The sequence below is a fragment of the Rattus rattus genome, chromosome 4 (genome assembly GCF_011064425.1).
Source record: "Rattus rattus isolate New Zealand chromosome 4, Rrattus_CSIRO_v1, whole genome shotgun sequence".
In the NCBI taxonomy this organism is placed as follows: domain Eukaryota; kingdom Metazoa; phylum Chordata; class Mammalia; order Rodentia; family Muridae; genus Rattus; species Rattus rattus.
Genome location: NC_046157.1, coordinates 135664538 through 135685938, shown reverse-complemented (window position 1 = coordinate 135685938; position 21401 = coordinate 135664538). Strand labels below are relative to the sequence as shown.

Below are 21401 nucleotides of genomic sequence, written 5' to 3'. Positions count from 1 at the left end.
TCAGTCCATCCTCACAGAAATCATGACAAACAAGTGAGCATCAGCCTTTGAAGGTGAGGTCCAGACCACCTCCATTAGAGACTTTATGCTCCCTCCTTTATAAACAGCAAAATCCTTTAACCCTTGCCTACACCAGCTGTACAAGATGAGCCCAGAAGACAGCATGCTTGCTTGCTTGCTGAACTGAGCTCGCTGTCTTCTGCATACTTTGTGCCTCTATAGATTTCATCTGTAAGATCTCATCTCCTTTTAGGTTTTTCTTCTAGGAAAAGATCCCAGTATTTGGCTTACCAGACAAGTCTCCAGTTAGCAATACTCTAATACCATGCTGGACTCCATGTAGAAACATTACACACCACAATACACACTTTAAGAATCTCAAACCAATATGTTCATTTCTAACAGGAGTCAACATAAGAAACACTGAGGAAGATGTTTAACCCTTGGCCGTACCATAGCAGTGGGCCGAGTGCAGACACGTGTTCTCAGAGAAAGCACCATCTTCCCTCTGTTAATACAAATGGGAATTTCACTCACCCTCACCACCCCAACTGACCTACCTGACCTTTACTATTGCTTCAGAGAACAACTAAAAACAATATCTGCGATTGCATACCTCTGGTGTTAAAGAAAACAGAAATCAAGACTAATATGTCTTTTTAAAAACACTTATTTACACAGTCATATACTAACTTATAACACCACTATCTACTAAAACAGAACCAAGAATGCCAGCCAGCACCATGCATGACTACCTGCTATAGATGTTCAGTTAATAGAGTGACACAGTTACATCTCCAGACAGCAATCACATGGGTGTCTGTCATTCAATTAATTATTACACTTGCATGCCACACGTCTTATCATATAATTTCAACCTGTACATTGATTCAGGTTTACATACAGTATTATGTACACACTTATACTATACAAATACACTGTAGTTTTAAGATCTCTACACAGCCACACGTGATCACAACCCTTAGTTTCCCCCAGTGAAAAGGATTGTTGGGAGAAGGGCAGTAATGGGGAGGAGGATGGGGAGGGGAACACCCATATAGAAGGGGAGTGGGAGGGGTTAGGGGGATGTTGGTCTGGAAACTGGAAAAGGGAATAACAACTGAAATGTAAATAAGAAATACCCAATTTAATAAAGATGGAGGAAAAAAAGATAGCAGATATGAGCTACATACTTGGAGACAGTTTTGGAATTTCTCTTTTCATGAACACCCAAATATGTAAACTGTGAGGGCACAAAAGAGGAGACAGCCCCTGCCATTGTTTGCAGCTAAAATTCAGATCTACCACTCTCAAGGTTCAATAGATGGCTGATGGGAAAAAATTAAATTCTCTTGGTGCATTTTTAATATTTTTAGTGTGTCATTGTAAATAAAAGCGTGTTAGGGTTATAAAGTGTAAAATGATGTGCCTAACTTTGGTAGCAAATTTTCATTAGTAAAATTCCAATCATCTCCTCTGATCAAATAATTCAATGGAGACCAATTTCCTGCTTCTTGTCTAATCGTACTCTTCACAGAATGCCCCAAACGCCAGCTGAGATTTAAACCATACATTTTCAATCTTCTAAATAATTATAATTGTTGCTTCAAAGAAATCTTAATTAGGAGACTGATATGCACCCTCTCCTCAGGATTATCTCAAATATTAAGAAAGCTTAAGAACAGATTTATAATATTTCCATTGTGAGAAAACTACATTTTATTCCTATTTTCTGTTGTCTGTCCTACGTGGGTTTTTGGCTAATGGCAAACTTTCCCATCCTCACCTTCCCGACAACTGACTGTTACTCATTATTTATGCTGTTAAATAAACACAGTGCATAGCCAAAGGAAATTAAGACATTAGTAAATAGCCTTGTGCAGCAATAGACATCACTATTTACCTCCTGGTGTACATTCTGTCCTTTTATTATTCCCCTCTCTCACTTGTTTCTCCCCTTCCCCACTGCCTCTTTTTCTAGCATTCTTCTTCCTTTTTCCCACTCCTGTCCTTATTACTCAATATCTTCTTCATGTGCTCAGTACTATCATCACCTTTTCCTCTGATGTTACTATAGTTGTGGTATTAACTATTTTTAATTGCTTGTTACCGGCTTCCATGGCAGGTTAGCATCCTCACAGCCACTGCTGTCGTTAGCTCTCTTCCTAGTGATACTGGGGATCCATTCATACCATGGATGTGAGGGGGCATTGAGCTGCTTACATCCAAGTTCTGGAACCTGGACCTCAAACTTGCCAGCATCTGTGTCAACTACAAGAATGCAGGAAACTAAAGCTCTTAGTCAGCACCTTGGGCCCAAATGAACAAATTCCAATGCAGAAACACACACAAAAAATAATAAAAAGCAAAATAATTTCCCTAAAGGTAACCATTCCACAGTAAATGATTATAAGGAAGAATAGATGGAATTACAGAGAACTGAAAGAATAACTACAAAAATGGGGGAAAAAATCACCAGTGGATACAGATCAATACCTTGTGGGGACACGATAGGGAGCATGCCAAACAAGGAACTCAGTGCTGGAGGTAAAAGTGCAACTCAATGGATAGATGGAATTCTGAATAAGCAAAACTCAAATTAAAACACTGCAAATTAAAAGGTCAGCAAGTTAAAAAAGAAATGAACCAAAAGTTTCACCAATATACTGGACTGAAAGTCAGAACACCAAGGCTTCTAGGAAAGCAAACAAATTATGATATTCAGACATACAGCAATAAAAAGAATACAGTGTAAGGGAATGCACAGGCTTCTGGAATGAAATGCAAAAGCAAAACTTGTGAGTTATGAGCACAGGAAAGGAGATAAAGCCTAAGCCAAACACTAGAAAACACGTTGAACAAAATAGTCACAGAAAATAGTCTATGTACTGGGAACAAGATGGACAACCGGTTGCAGAGGCCATTGGGATGCCTCGCACACATGGCAGGAGACAAGTCTCTTTATATCACATTATAGCTACAGTACTAAGACTACAGAACAAAAAGATAACACTGAAGGCTGCAGGAGAGATGCACCATGTCACAAATAAAAGCAAGCTCATCAGAAGAGCAGTTTCTTCTGCCCAAGCACTGCAAGTCGAGAGGACTGGAAATTGTATACCTCAAGCGCTGAGGGAGCAGCGCTGTCAACCTCGACAGCTATACCTAACAAAGCCTTTCTTCAGAGTCAAAGGGAAATCCCACTCCATGATAAACACAGTGTAAATAAATAAATTAATTATTCTAGTGCTAGAGAAGACATTAATGTAAGTTCTGTATATGAAAGAGGAAGATAAACACAAAAGAGAGCAAATGTTACTAAAAGGGGAATAATCAAATGAGGGCTACCAAAGGGACCGGTGTAAAGGGGAAGTGTGAAAGAGATGTGTATATGATGAGGTGAATGTGTGTGAAAATACCGTATGTAAATACTTATACACACGCATGAAAATACTATAAAGAAAACTATTATGTTGTACAAATAATAAAGGTGATGGAACAATCCACATGTAGAGAGATGATCTAACGGAAGGATAGTCCAAGGCACTGAATTGTAACAGAATGTGAAAACACCACTCCCACGGTTTCTAGTTCCATGCTGCAACCGACTTTTAAGGAGATGTTTGGTTGTCGTTGGCTAACACTCCGTCCTGATAGCCAAACAGTTCTATGAAGCAAAGAGTCAGACTGGGGAAGCGTGCAAGACAGAAAAACACAGGTGGCCTCCAGGAGAGGAAGATGGCCTCTGAAACTAAGGCTGGCCTCCAACTTGTGGCCATCAGAAGCCAGGGCCCTCAGCCCTGCAGCTGCAGGAATGAGCTCTGCCAAGGGCTTTCACGAGCGCCAGAGTCTTTCCAGTAAAGCCTCTAGATGAGTTTGCAAACTCATCTTGACATTTGAAGGTTCATAAGCTCTGAACACAAACGGTCTGGGAAAGCTGTGGCTGAGGTCTTGGCTTGTATAAACTTGCATATATTTGTTTGTAGAATGAGAAATCAAAGTATCAATTACTACAAAATGCTCGGTCTAATTATGTAAGGATGCAATTAAAATACACCTTCCGTTCCCAGCTACATGGAGCTGTGAGGCCAGACTGAAATGTCCTGAATGGATCAAGAAGGCAGATATGAAAATAATCCAAACGTCAGAGACAAAAGTAATGGTACCTCAGGCCATACTTCTGAGTCTTTTTTAGTAGTTATTTTTATTTTTAAAAGGAAATTTAAAAAGAGAGGCTAGCTTCTAATGGAATCATTTGAAGCCAATTAAATATAATTTTAATTTCTGTCTTAATTTTTATATGTAAGTTGAGATATTTCGCACAAATACTCCTGTGAGTGTGAAGGAAAGTTAGGAGCAGCAGTCTGGGGAGCACGGCAACACTCCTCTCCCTTTTCTATCAAATTCTCACATTTAGCCATTCTAACCTTTCTAGGCTCTCCCTCTTCTGAGCACCGAGGGGACTCGGTGCTGATCTATGCTTTCTAACTCACATTTCCTAAGTCTCTACTACACAGGGAAGTGATCCAGACGTAACATTGAAAGTCACTGCTACTATTACTGTGCCACAAAAGAAATCAGAGATGACAAGGATAACTCGGCTTCTCCAAGAGTTTATCAAGCCACATGGACACTGGCTAAGACGGCTCGTAGCTCATGTGCTGGCACTTTCTATGTCACAGAAACCAGGTATCTCCACTAAATACAAAGGACTGGCAATAAAATCCATGGAAAAATCATTTCAATACTTAATTTTAAAATTTAAACTCCAGCATAACAATTTAATCTGTAAACAACGGGAACTTAAAGCTGCGGGAATTTCTAATCAGCTGGCCTGGTGATCCATTTAATGTCCCTAAACATCAAACATCAAGAATCTACTGGCTTTTAAACTACATGTCCTAACCAATTAATAGGCACTAGAATCAATTTAATATGTACTAACTACCTTCCTGTTTAAGTAAAACAAAATCAAACAAACAAACAAAACAGAATAAAATCCAAACAGTATCATTTTATAGTAAGGGAACTTAGTCTTTTGTCTCCTGTGGGTGTACATGGCTGGAATATTGAGTCTTGGAGAAAAGCATTATTTCTTACTGTGATCTTCTGTCCAAATTCTGGCAGAAAACAGATGATTTTCTCAAACTAGGCACTTAGAAGTTTTAACAAAGAAATAATTTACAAAGGTTTGCCAGAAATCACAGAAATTATCACGGGATAGTGTGCAGAATAGTGGTAAGCCCTTGCCATTGTCTAGGACCCAAGGACGTCCATGAACACAGATGATACATAGGGGACAAGCTGTGAATGAGTGACCTGACATGAACTATGTATGGCCTTTAAGAAAAGGACAGGCTCATCCCTGGTGACCTGGCAGGGAGGGGGAATCCTGACTTTGTTATTCTGCTGGATCCTCTTCAATAGCTGACCCCAGTAAAAAGTCAAAGGACAAGGGTTCAGGCTGTCTAGCCCCTATGCTGCAGCTAGGACTGGAGAAGGGTGGGGACCAGGCTTTCCAGGCACTGAGACTAGAGTCTGAAGGCCACCAAAACAGTTTATATATCCAGTAACTTTGTCTAGTAACTTTTGTTTCTGGATACCACTTTGCTTTTTCCTACATCTGTACTCAAATCTCAACCTCGAAGTAAAGCTCTAACGCAGTACCAAATAAAAACACACAAGACTGGCATTTTTATGAACCTATGATTTACAATCTCAGCCTGGCTCTCATAAACCCTTCACCTTCTCCCTTCCCCCAACACAGGGGGCTCCTTAAGGGCACCAACCACATCGTTCTTATCTACGAGCCTCCAGCCACAGGGGTTACAGCTCAGGTGCACACACTGAAAGTCTTTGAATTCTGCGTGTGCAAAGCTCAGACTGCTTCCTTTCCAGGTCCACGCATGCTGCCCTGACCACAAGCAAAGAACTCCACACTTCCTTTTGAGCATCAAATCTCATTTGCTCACCTCATCCCTTCTACCCAGCTCCACTCCCAAGGCCAGACCTGATTCAGTCTTCCCCTCCCCCTTTTCCTTCTCTCTTCAGTGTCAGCTCCTTCCTCAACTCCAGAGCTGTCAGTACAGAAAAGTAAGTCAAAGAGATCACCATCCACCACAGAAGGCTTGATTCCTCTTCAGCAGGTCACAACAAAGGACACATGGCTATGTACTGCCTGGCTTACTACTCCCTCAGACAAGCACCCTAAGAAAATGCCCCCTTCACTTCTACTTCTTCAAAACAAAAAAAACAAAAAAAAAAAAAAAAGAAAAATCCCACCTCTTCAGGAGGTAACACACTTGTACTCTCAGCACCCAGGAGGCTGAGGCAGGAAGATAGTCATGACTTCAAAGCCAGCCTGGGCTACAGTGACATCATCTCCAAAAGGAAAACCAATACCAGCTCTCAGGAACAGAGGAGATGGCCTCCTGTGCTCTTCCCATTTTGTTCCCCTGCCCAAGTATTCATCATCTCTCCAAGTCCTTAGATTCCCAAAGCCAAAAATGCTCAGCTCCCTATTTCCTTTGCCCAAAGCCAAGTTCCCTCTGCTCACCAGCCTTCCAGCCCCTAAATCACACAGAGCACTCCTGGCTCTGGCCTTCCTTTCCACTAACTTTCCAGGGCTTGTGGCAACCTATATCTCAAGCACAGAATATGTCTCTGTGAGCCAATGTTGTTCGCTCTTGCCCTCCCCAGCCCACCAAACCGACTTCTGGGTTGCTATGAATGGCTGTCACTGAGCATCTCCTACATGGAGACCCAACAGAGGCCTCATGAGTACAAAGCCTTTATAGGATACAGGCTGAAGAGATGACAGTTCTTTCCCTTCGTTCTAAGGTAGGGATCCTGTAACTCTCCAGTCCTCAGCAGAAGCAGGCCAGCTCCCATTACTGTTTAGAGGTCACCATTTCTACAGTTCATGCTTCTATGAAAGAATAATGACAATAGTATATCCATCATATCAATATAAGCATCAGAAATCTATGGCTGGAATTCCCCGCAGCCTTTCGTTCTACTCCAAACCATGCAATGAGGCAGCTCTGAGCATGGCTCCTCTCGTCTTGCCGAGAGATAAGCAAAGCCTTGAAGGGACCCTTCTGTCAACACTAACTTGGTCCCAGACCACCATGGGAGTTTAATACCCTCACCTGGAAGGAAAAATAAAAAGGAGCAACATGGCTTTTCTTATCTGAACAATACTTGGCACTGAATCTGATGGGGACCAAATTGACAGTAAAACCTTTCTAACCCGCCTGTCTCTTGATACCCTGCAATTGCATCATAGCACGATACAAAGTGAGAGTCCTGCAATCAGAAAGCTGGCTGAGCCCAGCAACAGGAGACAGACCTAATTTTAGCAACCCCCAAGACAGGGATATCAAGCCTGTTAAAGATAAACCCTCAAAACTGATGAAATTCAGCATCGTTCCAAAAAATCAACGTGAAATTAATGGATACAATGCTGAAAATCAAACATTGCTCAAATATGAGATTGCATTGCACCTGTGTTCGTGAAGAAAAATCATTATGATGTTGCTTCACTGGAAATCAGAACTGCAGAGCACTCAGTCTCAAAACTCTGAGGAGTGAGTCAACCTGTCAGAGTGTGAAGCTGTTATTTAAGACAATCAGTGCAACAGACATAATGGGCCAGTAAACGACTGCCTGCGGCAAATGTGGATATGATGAGGCCTTTGAAGATAATCAAGAGAAAAGTTGCATTTAGACGTCAGAAAAAAAATGCTACCACGTATAACAATTTCCAACTTATAAACACTGTGCTGACGACAAGGTCACCCTCACTTTTATGAAAGAAAGAAATGTAAAGATTGGTATAATTCAGTAAGGATTTTTTTAGTATCCATTCTATGCATCAGATACTGTGCTAAATGTAGGGACAGGAAAATAAACAAGACACACTCCCTGTTCTCGTCTAGCCCACAAGAGAGCAAGAAGAACGAAAAGGCTACAGGCATATGCACAGCTTGCCTAGCTACCCAACTGTAGACATGCACAGGAGGTCCCTCAGACCCAGTACCCACGCACAGCCAGTGTCCCCAGTAGAAGTGAGGTCTGCTACTACAAGGCCAAGCCTCGAGCCTCCAAGAGTGTTTCCAGACACTGTGTTCACCGCTTGGCACCAGGTGGAGGCTCTGTGGGGAACTCTGGAAAGCAAAGCAGTAGCGGGTAGGGACTGTGTGAGCCGGCACCCATATCCTTCCACCCAGGAGGAGAATCCCTGGTGACATAACTTGCTCTGATTCTGAGATTTCTCATTTCTTAGCAGACCATGACTAATAATAAGTGTAATGGAAGAGGTACTTTAGTAAATTAAATCATAAATATGCTAAGTTCTACAAACTCAGACATGGGACAGCAAAGGGGAAAACAGCGGGAAGGGGTCCTAGAAAAGAAGAGGCTGGAGACACGCCCCATCCTTCAGGATAGTATTTATTGGGGGTTTTCACTGAAAAGTAGAGAGCCATTGAATACTGCTCACAGAACTGCTGAGGTCATTAACTTGGTACAACAGAGTCCTCAGTGGAGAACGATTAGAGGGGTTAGGAGCGGCTAGAGATAGAGGGAAGGGTTAACGGTCTGTGGTTATTAACCACAGAAGAAATGTGAGATGGGGTGGCAGAGAAAGCAAATTCAAGGGACACGCTGTAAAGGAGCATGGCAATCAGTTAACATGTGATATGCGATGAAGGAGCTTAATTCATCATGAAATGAAGGATTTCAAGGTTTCTGAAGAGTACAAGCAGGTAGACTGTGGAACCATGTGTAGAACAGCAGGATAAAGCAAAACGGCAGCGGGCAGATTCCTAGAGACGAGGATGGATTTCTACTGAATGGGGTACACTCATCGAAGTCTAGAGGCAGGGAGGTGCTAGGTCTAAAATGACCTCGGCGCTAGAAGTGTATATTTGTGATCAGGTAAAGTAATAGCGTAAGTGAGACTGAGAACAACCTTTGTGGGCACCAGCATGCAAGAAGGTGCGTATCTATGAAGGCTAAACTAAATTTCCAAAATCCTAGACAATTAAGGTGGAGTCTAAAAGGGTGGAGCATCATCAATAGGAACTAAAAGTTACCTGAGTTTTAGTCACCAGGTCTTGATGGCCTTGTTGAGAATAGCTTAGCTAGGGCAAGTGTAAAAACCTATGTAACAAACCATGTGAGACACTCTTACCACGGATATTTAATTCATTTCTGTTTCCTAAAACATACCCTGACAGGGGGGCAGGAGAGATGGTTCAGTGGTTAAGAGCACTGACTGCTCTTCCAGAGGTCCTGAGTTCAAGTCCCGGCAACCACATGGCGGCTCACAACCATCTGCCATGGGGTCTGATGTGGGTCTGAAGACAGCGAAAATGTACTCATATATAATGAATGAATAAATCTTAGAAAGAAAAAAAAATACCCTGACAAAATAACGTAAGGGATGAAGGGTTTATTCAGGTCCCAAAATCAAGCTATAGACCGTCGTTGCAGGGGAAGCCAAGTGCAGAGAGCAAGGAATTAATGCCTGTGCACCTGTACTCAGCTCACTTTCTCTATGACTATACAGTCTAGGATACCTTCCAGACAATGGTGCCCATCTCCCCACTCGGAACAGTTCTTCCAACTTCGATTAACATAATCAAGATAATTCCCCACAGATATGCCCAAGGACTAAACTAATCTACATAATCCTTCATTGAGTCTAACTCTTCACAGGTGACTCTATAATTTATCAAGTCCACTGCCAAAATGAAGCATCACAGTGCCACACTTTAAGCTCAAACAAGCAGTTTAGACTGATTAGATTGAGTAAAATATGATTAAAGTTCTAATATAGAAGAGTAACTGAAACCATTAAAATCCCTCAGGGCAGTCCCCAAGGTCTTTCACAACATGACCCAGTTAGTGTTTGCAATAAACTTCTTCCATGGCCTTCCCTCAACTTTTCATAACTACTCAATCACTTTGTGGCCTCCTCCTCATCCTTCCAAGCATCTTCAATATCTTCCCTTCTGAAGACCATTCAACTATGTTGTTCCTCAGCAGACAAATCTGGCTGCAAATTTGATAAAAGCAGAAAGACCAGTTGATCCTCACATCTCCATCATCATATAGCGTGGCCACAGTCTGGTAGAACATATATGCTAGTATTTAGCTCCTGATGCAATTCTCTCTTGATTTGAGGCTGGACGTATGGTTTGTTTTAATTAATGGAGTATAGAAGTAAGACTATATGGATGCTTCAGTACTTCTTAGAAGGGGGAACAAAACACTCACAGGAGGAAATATGGAGACAAAATGTGGAGCAGAGACTGAAGGAAAGGCCATCCAGAGACTGCACCACCTGGGGGATCCAGCCCATATACATACCAACCTAGACAATATTGAAGAAGCTAAGAAGTTCATGATGACAGGAGCCTGACAGCTGTCTCCTGAGAGGCTCTGCCAGAGCCTGACAAATACAGAGGTGGATGGTTGCAGCCAAACATTGGACTAAGAAGGGGGTCCCCAATGGAGAAGATAGAAAAAGGACTGAGGTAGCTGAGAATGTTTGCAACCCCAAAGGAAAAACAACAATATCAACTAACCAGACACCCCAAGCTCCCAGGGACTAAACCACCAACCAAAGAGTACACATGAAGCAATCCATAGCTCCAGACGCATATGTAGCAGAGGATGGCCTTGTCCAGTATCAATGGGAGGAGGAGTAGCCCTTGGTCCTATGAAGGCTAGATACCCCAGTGTAGGGGAATGCCAGGGTGGGGAGGCAGGAGGGAGTAGGTGTGTGGGTGGGTAGGTGGGGGAGCACCCTCATGGAGGCAGGGGGTGGGGGAATGGGATGGGGCTTTCCAGAGGGGAAACCAGGAAAAGGGTTGAAATGTAAATATCCCCTTTCCAATATCCAATAAAAGAAAAAAGTAAGCAAGAATATGCCTATTGAAGCTTTATGAGTACCCTATTGCTTTCGCCTATTGCTTTCTCTGCAGCCTTTAGTTGCTATTTAGCTATATAGATCATATGAAGAAACTTGTAAGAAAAATCGGGTACTAAAAAGAACTACATAGAAAAACAGAAGAAACTCTATGTGTAGCAAGAACCAAGGCCTAAGACATATATAGCCAGGCAGGTGATGCCACCAGCTAGTCAGTCTACTTAGCCGAAGCATGTAAGTACATGAATGAAGACACACTCCTAAATATCCAAGACCTAGAAAACAACCACACCAAAGCTTTATTATGTGCTTGGTCCAAATTCTTACTCTACCAAGCTACGTTTTAGAGTATTTGGGCATTGGCAATAAAGGAGGTAACCACAATGGATAACAATGGATACATGATAAAACAGAAATCAAACAGAATTTATAAACAGCTTGAATGTACCTCACATTTTTCTAGGAGACAGGAGGGTCAGCAGGAGGGTCAGCAGTGAATGAAATAAACAAGCGTTTTTATTTATTAAACTGAATATTCCATTGCAAATGGATAGTACATTTGGTAAGTAGAGTGATAGAAAGGGATGAGGTTTTTTGTATAGACACAAAGGGGAAAAGGGGCGGGGGGTTGGAAGGGTTATAATTATGAATGAGAGAGTCAAGAAGGCCTTCAGGAGGGGTTGGGGATTTAGCTCAGTGGTAGAGCGCTTGCCTAGCAAGCGCAAGGCCCTGGGTTCGGTCCCCAGCTCCAAAAAAAAGAAAAAAGAAAAAAAAAACAAAAACAAAAAAAGAGAAGGCCTTCAGGAGACATGTAAAATGGAAAGAATATGAAAGTAGATAAATATTTCAGAGAAAGCAGCCACCTGAGGTGGCAGTCTGTCTAGAATGCTTGACAATCTGTGAAAAGATCAGAGAAGCTGGGGCAGAGTAAGAACTGGATGGAGAGTAGAGGATGGAGAAGGACACGTACAAGAGTATGTCAGAGCCCACAGCATATCTACGTTCCGTGATTCACAGGGAGGACTTGGACTCCACATGCTGTCATGCACATACTTATGATTTATCAGTGAGGAATACAGAGAAAAAATAGCAAAAGAAAAGGTAAGAAGTCAGGAGGAGCCTGGGGCAAGCTGCAAAGATCCTCCAATGGAGATGACGTGTCTTCAGTAATGAGTTTCCACCACACACATATGAAGTGCTGCCTACCAATGACATTCGTTACTCAAGGCTCTGTTGAGCTCGACATAAAGACACCCTCTGCTTAACATATATGAAAATTCCAGCACCCATACCCCACTTAGAAAACAAAGGCATTCTGCACAAGCTGTTTGATCATAATCTTAGGTAGTAAGCCATTTCCGGAGTGAATAGTTGGGACCCCTCCACAAATCTAAGGGCCTAGCTGTAAGCCAAAGGACGGCTTTGCAAGCAAGTCTTCTGAGAATAGCAATCTCACACCTGCTGTGCTAGTGCAATTCTTCCGCATTGATATCCAGATCACATGACACCCTATAGGTTGAGAGACATGGAAGCCACTGGTGAGACTGGAATAAGCCATGGCACAGTCTGATAAAATTATAAATGACCACCTTAGCTTACGAGTGAAGAGGGGGCTATAGTAGTGACAAGGCAAACGAAGAATAAGGGCGGAGCAATTGCTCAGCTGGTAAACTGCTTGCCGCACAAGTGGGAGAACATGAGTTTGATCTCCAGCACCCACATATAAAAGGTATATGCGGTGATATATGTTTGTGATACCAGTGCAGAAAGGGAAGCTCGGTGGTCAGCCAGCCTGCCTGAGCAGCAAGGTCCAGAGTCCAATAAGAGGCCTTATCTCAAAAGGTAAGATGGATGGATCCTGATGAAACACACACACACACACACACACACACACACACAGAGAGAGAGAGAGAGAGAGAGAGAGAGAGAGAGAGAGAGAGAGATTAAAATAAAAATATAAAGCAAGTATCAGTGTACTAAAAGAAAGATGGAGAAGAGAGGTCAGATTCTAAGTATTCTATGATGCCAGAATCAAAAGAACTTTCAGGTTGGCCACTTACAGGTAGGTCGCTAGAGGTCATTGCAGAAAAGGAGCTACTGAGGAAGACAATTCCTGACTGGCATAGCTGGAATGGTGGCATGGCCCTTTAAGAACTTGGGTTAGGCTATGCAAGAGATGAACATGATCAGGAAATCGGGAATTCAGCCTGTGGTGTGTATTCAGTGTGTGATGTCACTCAACATCCACGTGAAAAACATCAAAGACGCAGAGAGAGGCTGAGGCGGGAGCCATGTGACTGGAAGATCTTGTCATGGGATAAACACAGAGAGGAGAAGTTATACTAGCTCAGTCCTATAGCAAACTAAGGTTAACAGGGAAGACAGGGTGTAGACCAAGAGATTGAGACTAGCCAATATCTATTAAGAATATATAGGAGTATTCAATGCAGGAAAGATCTAACTTTCAATGAAAACGATCCAGATGTTTTGTTCATTACTTCTTAGTGCCCCAGGATTACCTGTTACATGAAATAAAGAATGCAGGTCTTCATCCAAAAGCAAATGAAGATCCCTCCTATCCCTCCTAATGATATTATTCTCATCAGAATGAGGAAGCAACATCTGTAAGGCCGGCAAAGTTTAGACACTTGCCTTCTGAGCTTTAGACGGTGTCTTCAAACCTTAGCTATCTGCTTGGTTATGCCACATGAGGCCATTGAATACTGATCGAAATGTAAAATTCTGTTTATTGGTTCCACTAGCTACATTGCAAATATTTTATAGTCATATGGCCCTAGAAAACCCCATTTGACACAAATATACAACATCCACAACCCCCAAATTTTCAACTGAACCACCCTGCTTTAGACTTTCCAAAGGAAGCCTGAAGCTCTGATTACCAACAGATTTCAGAGACATTAACTATCAATCCCTTTGGAAAACAGTCTCTTAAAAATCTGATATTACCATTTGCCCAAGTTCCTCACAGGGGATCTATGCCACAAAAAGCCTGGGAATGAGTATTTCACTGATTAATTTAAGCCTTCTGAGCTCAGCACTGGATGTTTCAAATTGGGTTTGTAGATCTCTCTCTCTCTCTCTCTCTCTCTCTCTCTCTCTCTCTCTCTCTCTCTCACACACACACACACACACACACACACACACACACACACACACACACACACACACACAGTGATTAGATGAGCACTTAGATGAGATACTGAGGGACACCGGGGATAGAGAAAGATGAGGAAGAAAGACATTAAGGATGAGAAGGCCCATAGGCAAAACCCCGCATGCCTGCCATGCCTCAGGCAAATGGCGGTAATGTGTTATGTGACCCATAAGAAATAAAAAACAGGGACAGTGAGATGCCTCCTAAGACAGAGATGCTTACCACCAAGTCCAACTAACTCCTCAGTTGGACACCTGGTGCCTACATGAAGGAAGGAGAAAACCAATTCCTGGACATGGTTCTCTGACTTCCACACATATACAGTGGTACATGTACACCCATGCATATACATATGCATACATATACATGTGTGGGTATACAATAAATTAAAATATACTGCAAAGTTTTAAATAAAAACAAATATTTAAGCATTATAATAACAACTGAGCCTTACAATTGGCTAAGTGGAAAGGGAACCCACAGCATTAGTAATTCCTTCTAAAGAGAACAGGGGTATCTGGTTGCTAACTGGTGGCTGCCCCATGAAAAAGCAAAGCCCAGTGTTTGTCAGCACCTCTACTGGATTGCTCTAAGAGAAGACAGAAATCTGGAATTCCACATGAAATCTCAAAACTCTTACACCATAAGAAAATACAGCCCTAAGAGAAACTTCATAGAAGTCCCCCGCCCAGCCCAGTTTGCAGTCCATTGTCAGAACAATGGCAGGACCCAAACTCACTTAGAGCATGTGCCTTTCTGATGATGAGGCCGCCTCTCTGGGTGCTGTAAAGAATATCATATACCCACATATCAGAGAGGTAGAGAACCAAACAGAAGGTAGAAGCCACAAGTAAATCAGACCCTGCAAATTAGAAAATGCTTTACAAATTCAGGCTAAGATTAACCTGTTTATCCAAGAAACGTAAGACCAATTCAGACAAAAAGGCATTAAAGGCAAAAAAAAAAGTTCAGAAATTCAAGAGTTCTAGCTATTCCTCTAGGCTGGTCACACAACGTTTCTGTAGATCTTGTGATTGTATAAATTCACTTAGATCCTGATGCCTCAATTAATCAGAGGATGGAATTAGTCTTATCTAACTTTCTAGCTCTGGAAAATGTTAACTTGGAGAACAAATTATTCAAGATGTCTAAATACAGAAAAAGTTTTTGAAAAGCCTGTTAAAGTTACCTTGACTTATAAGGGTTGCTCATACATACAGTGAGATATATACATCAGCTTTAAAAAAAACACCCTCCCATCATGCCCACTATCCAACTGACTATTTAATCCCACTGCTCACAATGCTTGTCTACAGTCTTACAGTCTTTTATTCACTTCAACTCATCCATCTCACCAAGTACATGCATAGATATTCACCTTAATAACAAGCAACTTCTAGGAGAAGAATTTGTTCTGGGTGAAAATAGAAGGAAAGGTGCCTTGCTATAATTAAAGGTTATCTACAGACATCTATAACACAGTGTCTTGAGTTCACAGTTCCAAGAGATTGGTGAGAGATTAGTCTAGGCATTGGGGTGCTCTTCATAATACCTGGGCCCAAGGTCCACACCGCATTCAACTGATTAAAATCTTGGAAAAAGGAATTCAGATACCTGTCTTGTTTTAAATGCTAAATGTAAAAGTCAGCGTGATATTCAACCAGGGTTGACAGCCCTACAGGTTACAGTTCAATTATCCATTCACCTGTGACATGTAATTTTGATGATAAATTTAACTAATTACTCACTGACTCACACCTTGACTGCTTAAGGAGACAATCACCTCTACAAACTACTTCACTAAATTGGATTTAGTGCCCAAGACACTGATAGAGTACCAGGATCCAAAGATAAGCCACACCATAATTCTATCCCCTCTATCAATTTCCCCTTCAGAGTGGGAGTCACCCAGTAGGAACAGGAGACTCAAGGCTCTGAGTTCGGAGCATAATTAAAGCCTTCCCCAAAGCTCCTCCTGTTCTTTCAGCATCTCGCCTACTTCTAGCCTTATCTCATGTTGACTCAGCTGGTTCCAGCATACCACAAATTCCAGCTTGCTTTGGTGTCCCTTCTGTAATGCTGGGTACAACATCTAGAAGGGCCTCCTTGGGCTCCACTCACCCTTCGGCCCTTAGAAACTACAACTTCCATCCTGTCATGAAGCCTATCCCTGGCCTAGATTATCCAGAACTCGGGAAGAAACATTCGTGTTCCCACCAGGTTTCCCTTCCATGGCCTCTTCCTCCGGCTGGATCTGTAAAAGCTCTTGCCCATGTTGTGTTTGTCATTAGGCCAAGGAACATCTTCCACAGATGCTCTGCAACCTCAGTAGGATTTGCTTCAGAAATAGAACGTCTCCCTATAGAGAGCACGTGTTCCAGAAAAGAATCAATGAAGAGGAATGTGAACACTGCACTGCAGCTAGGGGTATGTCTCAGAGGTAGAGCATGCTATTAACATGCGTGAAACCCTGGGTCCCGTGCTCTATAAGAAAAACAAAATTCTTGATGCCTTGTGATAGCAGCTAACAAAAAGAAATCTCATAGAAACAAACTGGAAAAGGTGAGTACACAGTAAGACAGGAGGCTATGTGGGTTAATGGCTTAGAGTAAGAACCAAGAAATAGAGCCCCTGGGTTCAAGCGCAACTCCACAGTTCACTAGCACTCTCTATGCCATTTGTGTCTATTGGGAAAATAGGGAAGTGTAGCCCTTGATGTTGAGGTAAGAAGTCACACAACATATGGAAAGCTACTAGCACAGCGCATGGAGTAATCATGGTATGTACTCAGTAGCTGTCATCATTATTGGAACAGGGCTTAAGCAATGCTATCCAGAAAAATAAAATGAGCCCTTTAAATCTCTCCTCCTGGCTTACAGAAAGTGAATCCATCACAAATTGTTATACAGTTGTATTTTGATATCACTGTTCTTTCTCCCCTATTTCTTTTGAATCCAATGGATAAATGCATGGAATTTTTCAGTGTTTCTTGACATTTCAAGTTATACTTTGACCACTAATTATTAGCTATGCTTTATTCTTATATTATTCCTTAAAATGAAAGAAGAATATTTAGAGGAGAGAAAAACATCATTTTCCACGTAAATTGAAATTTTAAAACTCAAAAATGAGAAAGAGATTTCATAAGCTTTGGGTGACCTTTAAATGTCACATTTACTAATATATAAATGCAAACACAGAAAAAATGTAATATCCCAAAATAGCAGTAACCTGTAATCGAAGCAATTGCATTGAGTTCTATGATATAAGTTACACTTCTAGTTCAGAGTAGCGATGGCTTTTTAACACTTTTTAAGGTCCAACTACAATCCATTAAAGATCAGTGGCCATTTTTTTAATGATTATTTATATGCTTGTAGATTACCTCTGTACAACACATTTCTACACTTAACGGTAAATTTCTCAATGTATAAGATTTGAGAACATACATGATTGCTAATGAGTTAAAAGGTAAATTTATCATCTCAGTAAACACTTCTTCAATGAAATCTACTCTAATAATTTGTGTAGATTACATTGTCACTGCTAACCTTAATCAATTTCCATAAGCCAATGAAATATGATTTCAAAGGTAACTGTTTACTTAGTCAAATCCCAACTTTTAACTGAACCGCACGAAATAAACAGTACACCGATGTAGCAATAGGGGAAAACAAACCTAAACAAAACCCTCGTTGGGTCAGATCCGTACCTCAATTTATATGCATCTTAAATCTTTCCCCTACTTCAACATCGTGAAGAACACAATCTAAGGAGTAACTCTCTCTAACCTACAATTCTTGACTATCAAAGGTCTTTCTTCTCTACACTAACTCTTAAGTGATGTATAGAAATTAAAGGTATTCCTTAAACCTCTAAATTAAATACTTTGGGGGTGGCAAAATGACTCAGTAGGTAATGGTTCTTGCCACCAAGCTCTTCATCCACATGGCACCAAGCTGGGCAAGTCACTCTCTGACCTCCACGTATGTACCGCAGTATATGTGCAACCTCCATACACATATTAAATGAGTATATGTGATGTAAAATTTTAAACTATGTTCTTGGAAAAAGAAAAGTGAATTCTATGCTTTGGATAACATATGTGACATTAAAATTACAGTTTTTCTTGGCAACCAACAGATTGGGAAAGGATCTTTACTAATCCTACATCTGATAGAGGGCTAATATCCAAAATATACAAAGAACTCAAGAAGTTAGATTCCAGACAGCCAAATAAGCCTATTAAAAATGGGGTACAGAGCTAAACAAAGAATTCTCAGCTGAGGAATATGGAATGGCTGAGAAGCACCTAAAGAAATGTTCAACGTCCTTAGTCATCAGGGAAATGCAAATCTAAACAACCCTGAGATTCCACCTCACACCAGTCAGAATGGCGAAGATCAAAAACTCAGATGACAACAGATGCTGGTGAGGATGTGGAGAAAGAAGAATATTCCTCCATTGCTGGTAGGACTATAAGCTGATACAACCACTCTGGAAATCAGTCTGGAGGTTCCTCAGAAAATTGGACATTCCACTACCTAAAGACACAGCCAGACCTCTCCTGGGCATATACCCAAAAAATGCTCCAACATACAACAAAGACACATGCTCCACTATGTTCATAGCAGCCTTATTTATAATAGCCAGAAGCAGGACAGAACCCAGATGCCCTCAACAGAGGAATGGATACAGAAAATGTGGTACATTTACACAATGGAGTACTACTCAGCTATCAAAAACAATGACTTCATGAAATTCATAGGCAAATGGATGGAACTAGAAAATATCATCCTGAGTGAGGAAACCCAGTCACAGAAGAATACACATGGTATGCACTCACTGATAAGTGGGTATTAGCCCAAAAGCTCGAATTACCCAAGATACAATACACAGATCACATGAGGATCAAGAAGGACGACCAAAGTGTGATTGTTTCACTCCTTCTTAAAAAGGCAGAACAAAAATATTCATAGGAGGGTATATGGAGGCAAAGTTTGGAGCAGAGACTGAAGGAATGGCCATTCAAAGCCTGCCCCACATGGGTATACAGCCACCAAAACTAGATAAGATTGATGAAGCTAAGAAGTGCATGCTGACAGGAGCCTGATATAGACGTCTCCTGAGAGGCACAGCCAGAACATGTCAAATACAGAGGCGAATGCTAGCAGCAAACCATTGAACTGAGAACAAGATCCCCGTTGCAGGAATTAGAGAAAGGATTGAAAGAGCTGAAGGGGCTTGCAACCCCATAAGAACAACAATGCCAACCAACCAGAGCTTCCAGGAACTAAATCACTACCCAATGACTATACATGGACTGACCCAGGGCTCCAACTGCATATGTAGCAGAAAATGGCCTTGCTGGGCACCAATGCAAGAAGTCTTTGGTCCTGTCAAGGCTGGACCCCCCAGTGCCGAAGAATGTCGGGGAAGGGGTGTGAAGGGTCGGGTGGTTGGGGAGGGGAACACCCTTATAGACGAAGGGGAGGAGGAGGGGATAGGGGGCTTATGTCCGAGGAACCGGAAAAGGTAATAACATTTGAAATGTAAATTTTAAAAAATCCAATAAAAAATTACAGTTTTTCATCTCGAGATTGGACCGACTTGTTGACTATAGTTTACAATAATCATTATGCGAACAAGTTGGTGGCTTATCTGTTCGAGGGGTAGTTGAGTTGAAGCATACCAAACAGGCCATGTAAGAACTGAAACAAGTTTAAAGGCGCTTTCCTGAGCATTCATTTAGAGGTTCCAGAAAAGAAAGCAGAACTCGCACAAGTCACCCAGACACCTGACAAGAGTGCTGGAGTCCTGCCATTTGTTTTGTATGCTAGCTTTTGACTTTTACCTATGTCTAACTTGAGCAAAACAGTGGGTCATCCTCATTTTGGGAGTAACCCAGAACCCAATTCAACTATTCTCATTGGCTATGACTCACAGAAACTGTGGCATTCAACTGAAAACGCCCCAGGACACTAGCTCTTATAAGAGTAGCATCCCCACAGGAGCTCCTCCTGCCCAGGTCACTGGGAGACCTCCCATCAAGCTAAGAACTCTAAAAGCGCCAATAGCTATAACTTTGGAGGTGTTTCTTGAGCCAATCAATGCTCTAACTCCAAGGAGCCTCCTTAGGGCGGGACTTAGAGGGTCAGAAATCACACTTCAGGTGAGCAGTACGGGTAACATCACAGTGTCCTCACAAGTAGGTTCTGGAGCCCTGCTACTCAAACACCTGGGGCTATCTTACAGAACAGACTGGGTGTGTGAACTTGGGAGTAGGCCTCAGAGGGCGGAGGTGTAAGGACCCCTCAAGTGAGCAGGATGCCGCCATTTCTTCTCACGACTCTCAATGGCAAGACAGGGCTACTTGGGTCCCTGAAATTAGCAGCCTGCAAAACTTGTGGCTGCAGGCAGCGCTCAGCAGCCGCTGGGGGTGATCTGAGCCCCATAAAAAAAGCGCCACCTGGTCCAGGGCGCCCGGCAGGTGCGTGGCCTAGGACACTTATAAAGTGAGCCCCGAGCAGTCGCGCCCTATGCTCGCCCCCTGCAGCGTCCCTTACCTGGTCCCGGGTCTTCAGGTACCGCTGCAGCGCCTGCTGGGTGAGCTCGCTGACGCGCAGCTGGCCGTCCTTGCAGGGCACCACGATGCCGGTCCTCCCGAAGCACACTGTCACTTTCATCCTGGCCCCGGGCTCCCGCGCGGGGCCGGGCCGAACAGGTGCCTGCCCCCCGGGCGCAGCCTCTCAGTCGGGGGACCTGAGGCGGATACGACGCTGTCTGGCGCGTGCCTCCGGGGCCGGGACCCACGGCTGCTCCCCTGCAGCCCCACGGGAGGCCGAGGGCGGGAACACGGGCGCGGAGACGCGGGGACGCGGAGGGTCGGCCGGGTGCAGTCAGAGGCTCCACGCGCCAAAGTGAAACTGCGGGCGCGGCCCGGCCCGGCCCTGCCTCTGGCGGTGGCCCTGGCGACCGTGGCAGGGCCGGCCCCAGGCCCCGGGCTGGAGTGGGCGGCGGCGGCGGCGGCGGCGCGCGGGGCCGGAGTTGGGAGGAAACTTTTGCGCCGGCTCCCAACTCCTCCGACGCGCGCGGCGCTCTGGGCTCCCTCGGCCCGCGGGCCAGCCTGGGCCCGGCTCTTAAAGGGGCCGCGGCGCTCGCTGGCCACAGAAAGCTCCAAGGTGTTGCCCCGGGCCACCGGGGTTGCCTCCTGTAACTAGACCTTGGGTAGCCTGTAACCAGCCCTTGGTTCTGTCTCTCCTTCACACGTACAGGGAGCTCCGGGAA

At 43.1% G+C, this 21401-nt stretch overlaps 1 protein-coding gene across 1 annotated transcript in view; it reads right to left on the bottom strand.

Moving 5' to 3' along the window:
* Positions 1-21147, bottom strand: part of Pard3b (par-3 family cell polarity regulator beta) — a 986886-nt gene extending 965739 nt beyond the window's left edge. Inside the window, 1 exon segment of the mRNA XM_032901196.1 lies at positions 20681-21147. Within this exon segment, the coding sequence (XP_032757087.1) occupies positions 20681-20800 (120 nt within the window). The 5' untranslated portion in view covers positions 20801-21147.
* Positions 21148-21401: the final 254 nt, after the last annotated feature.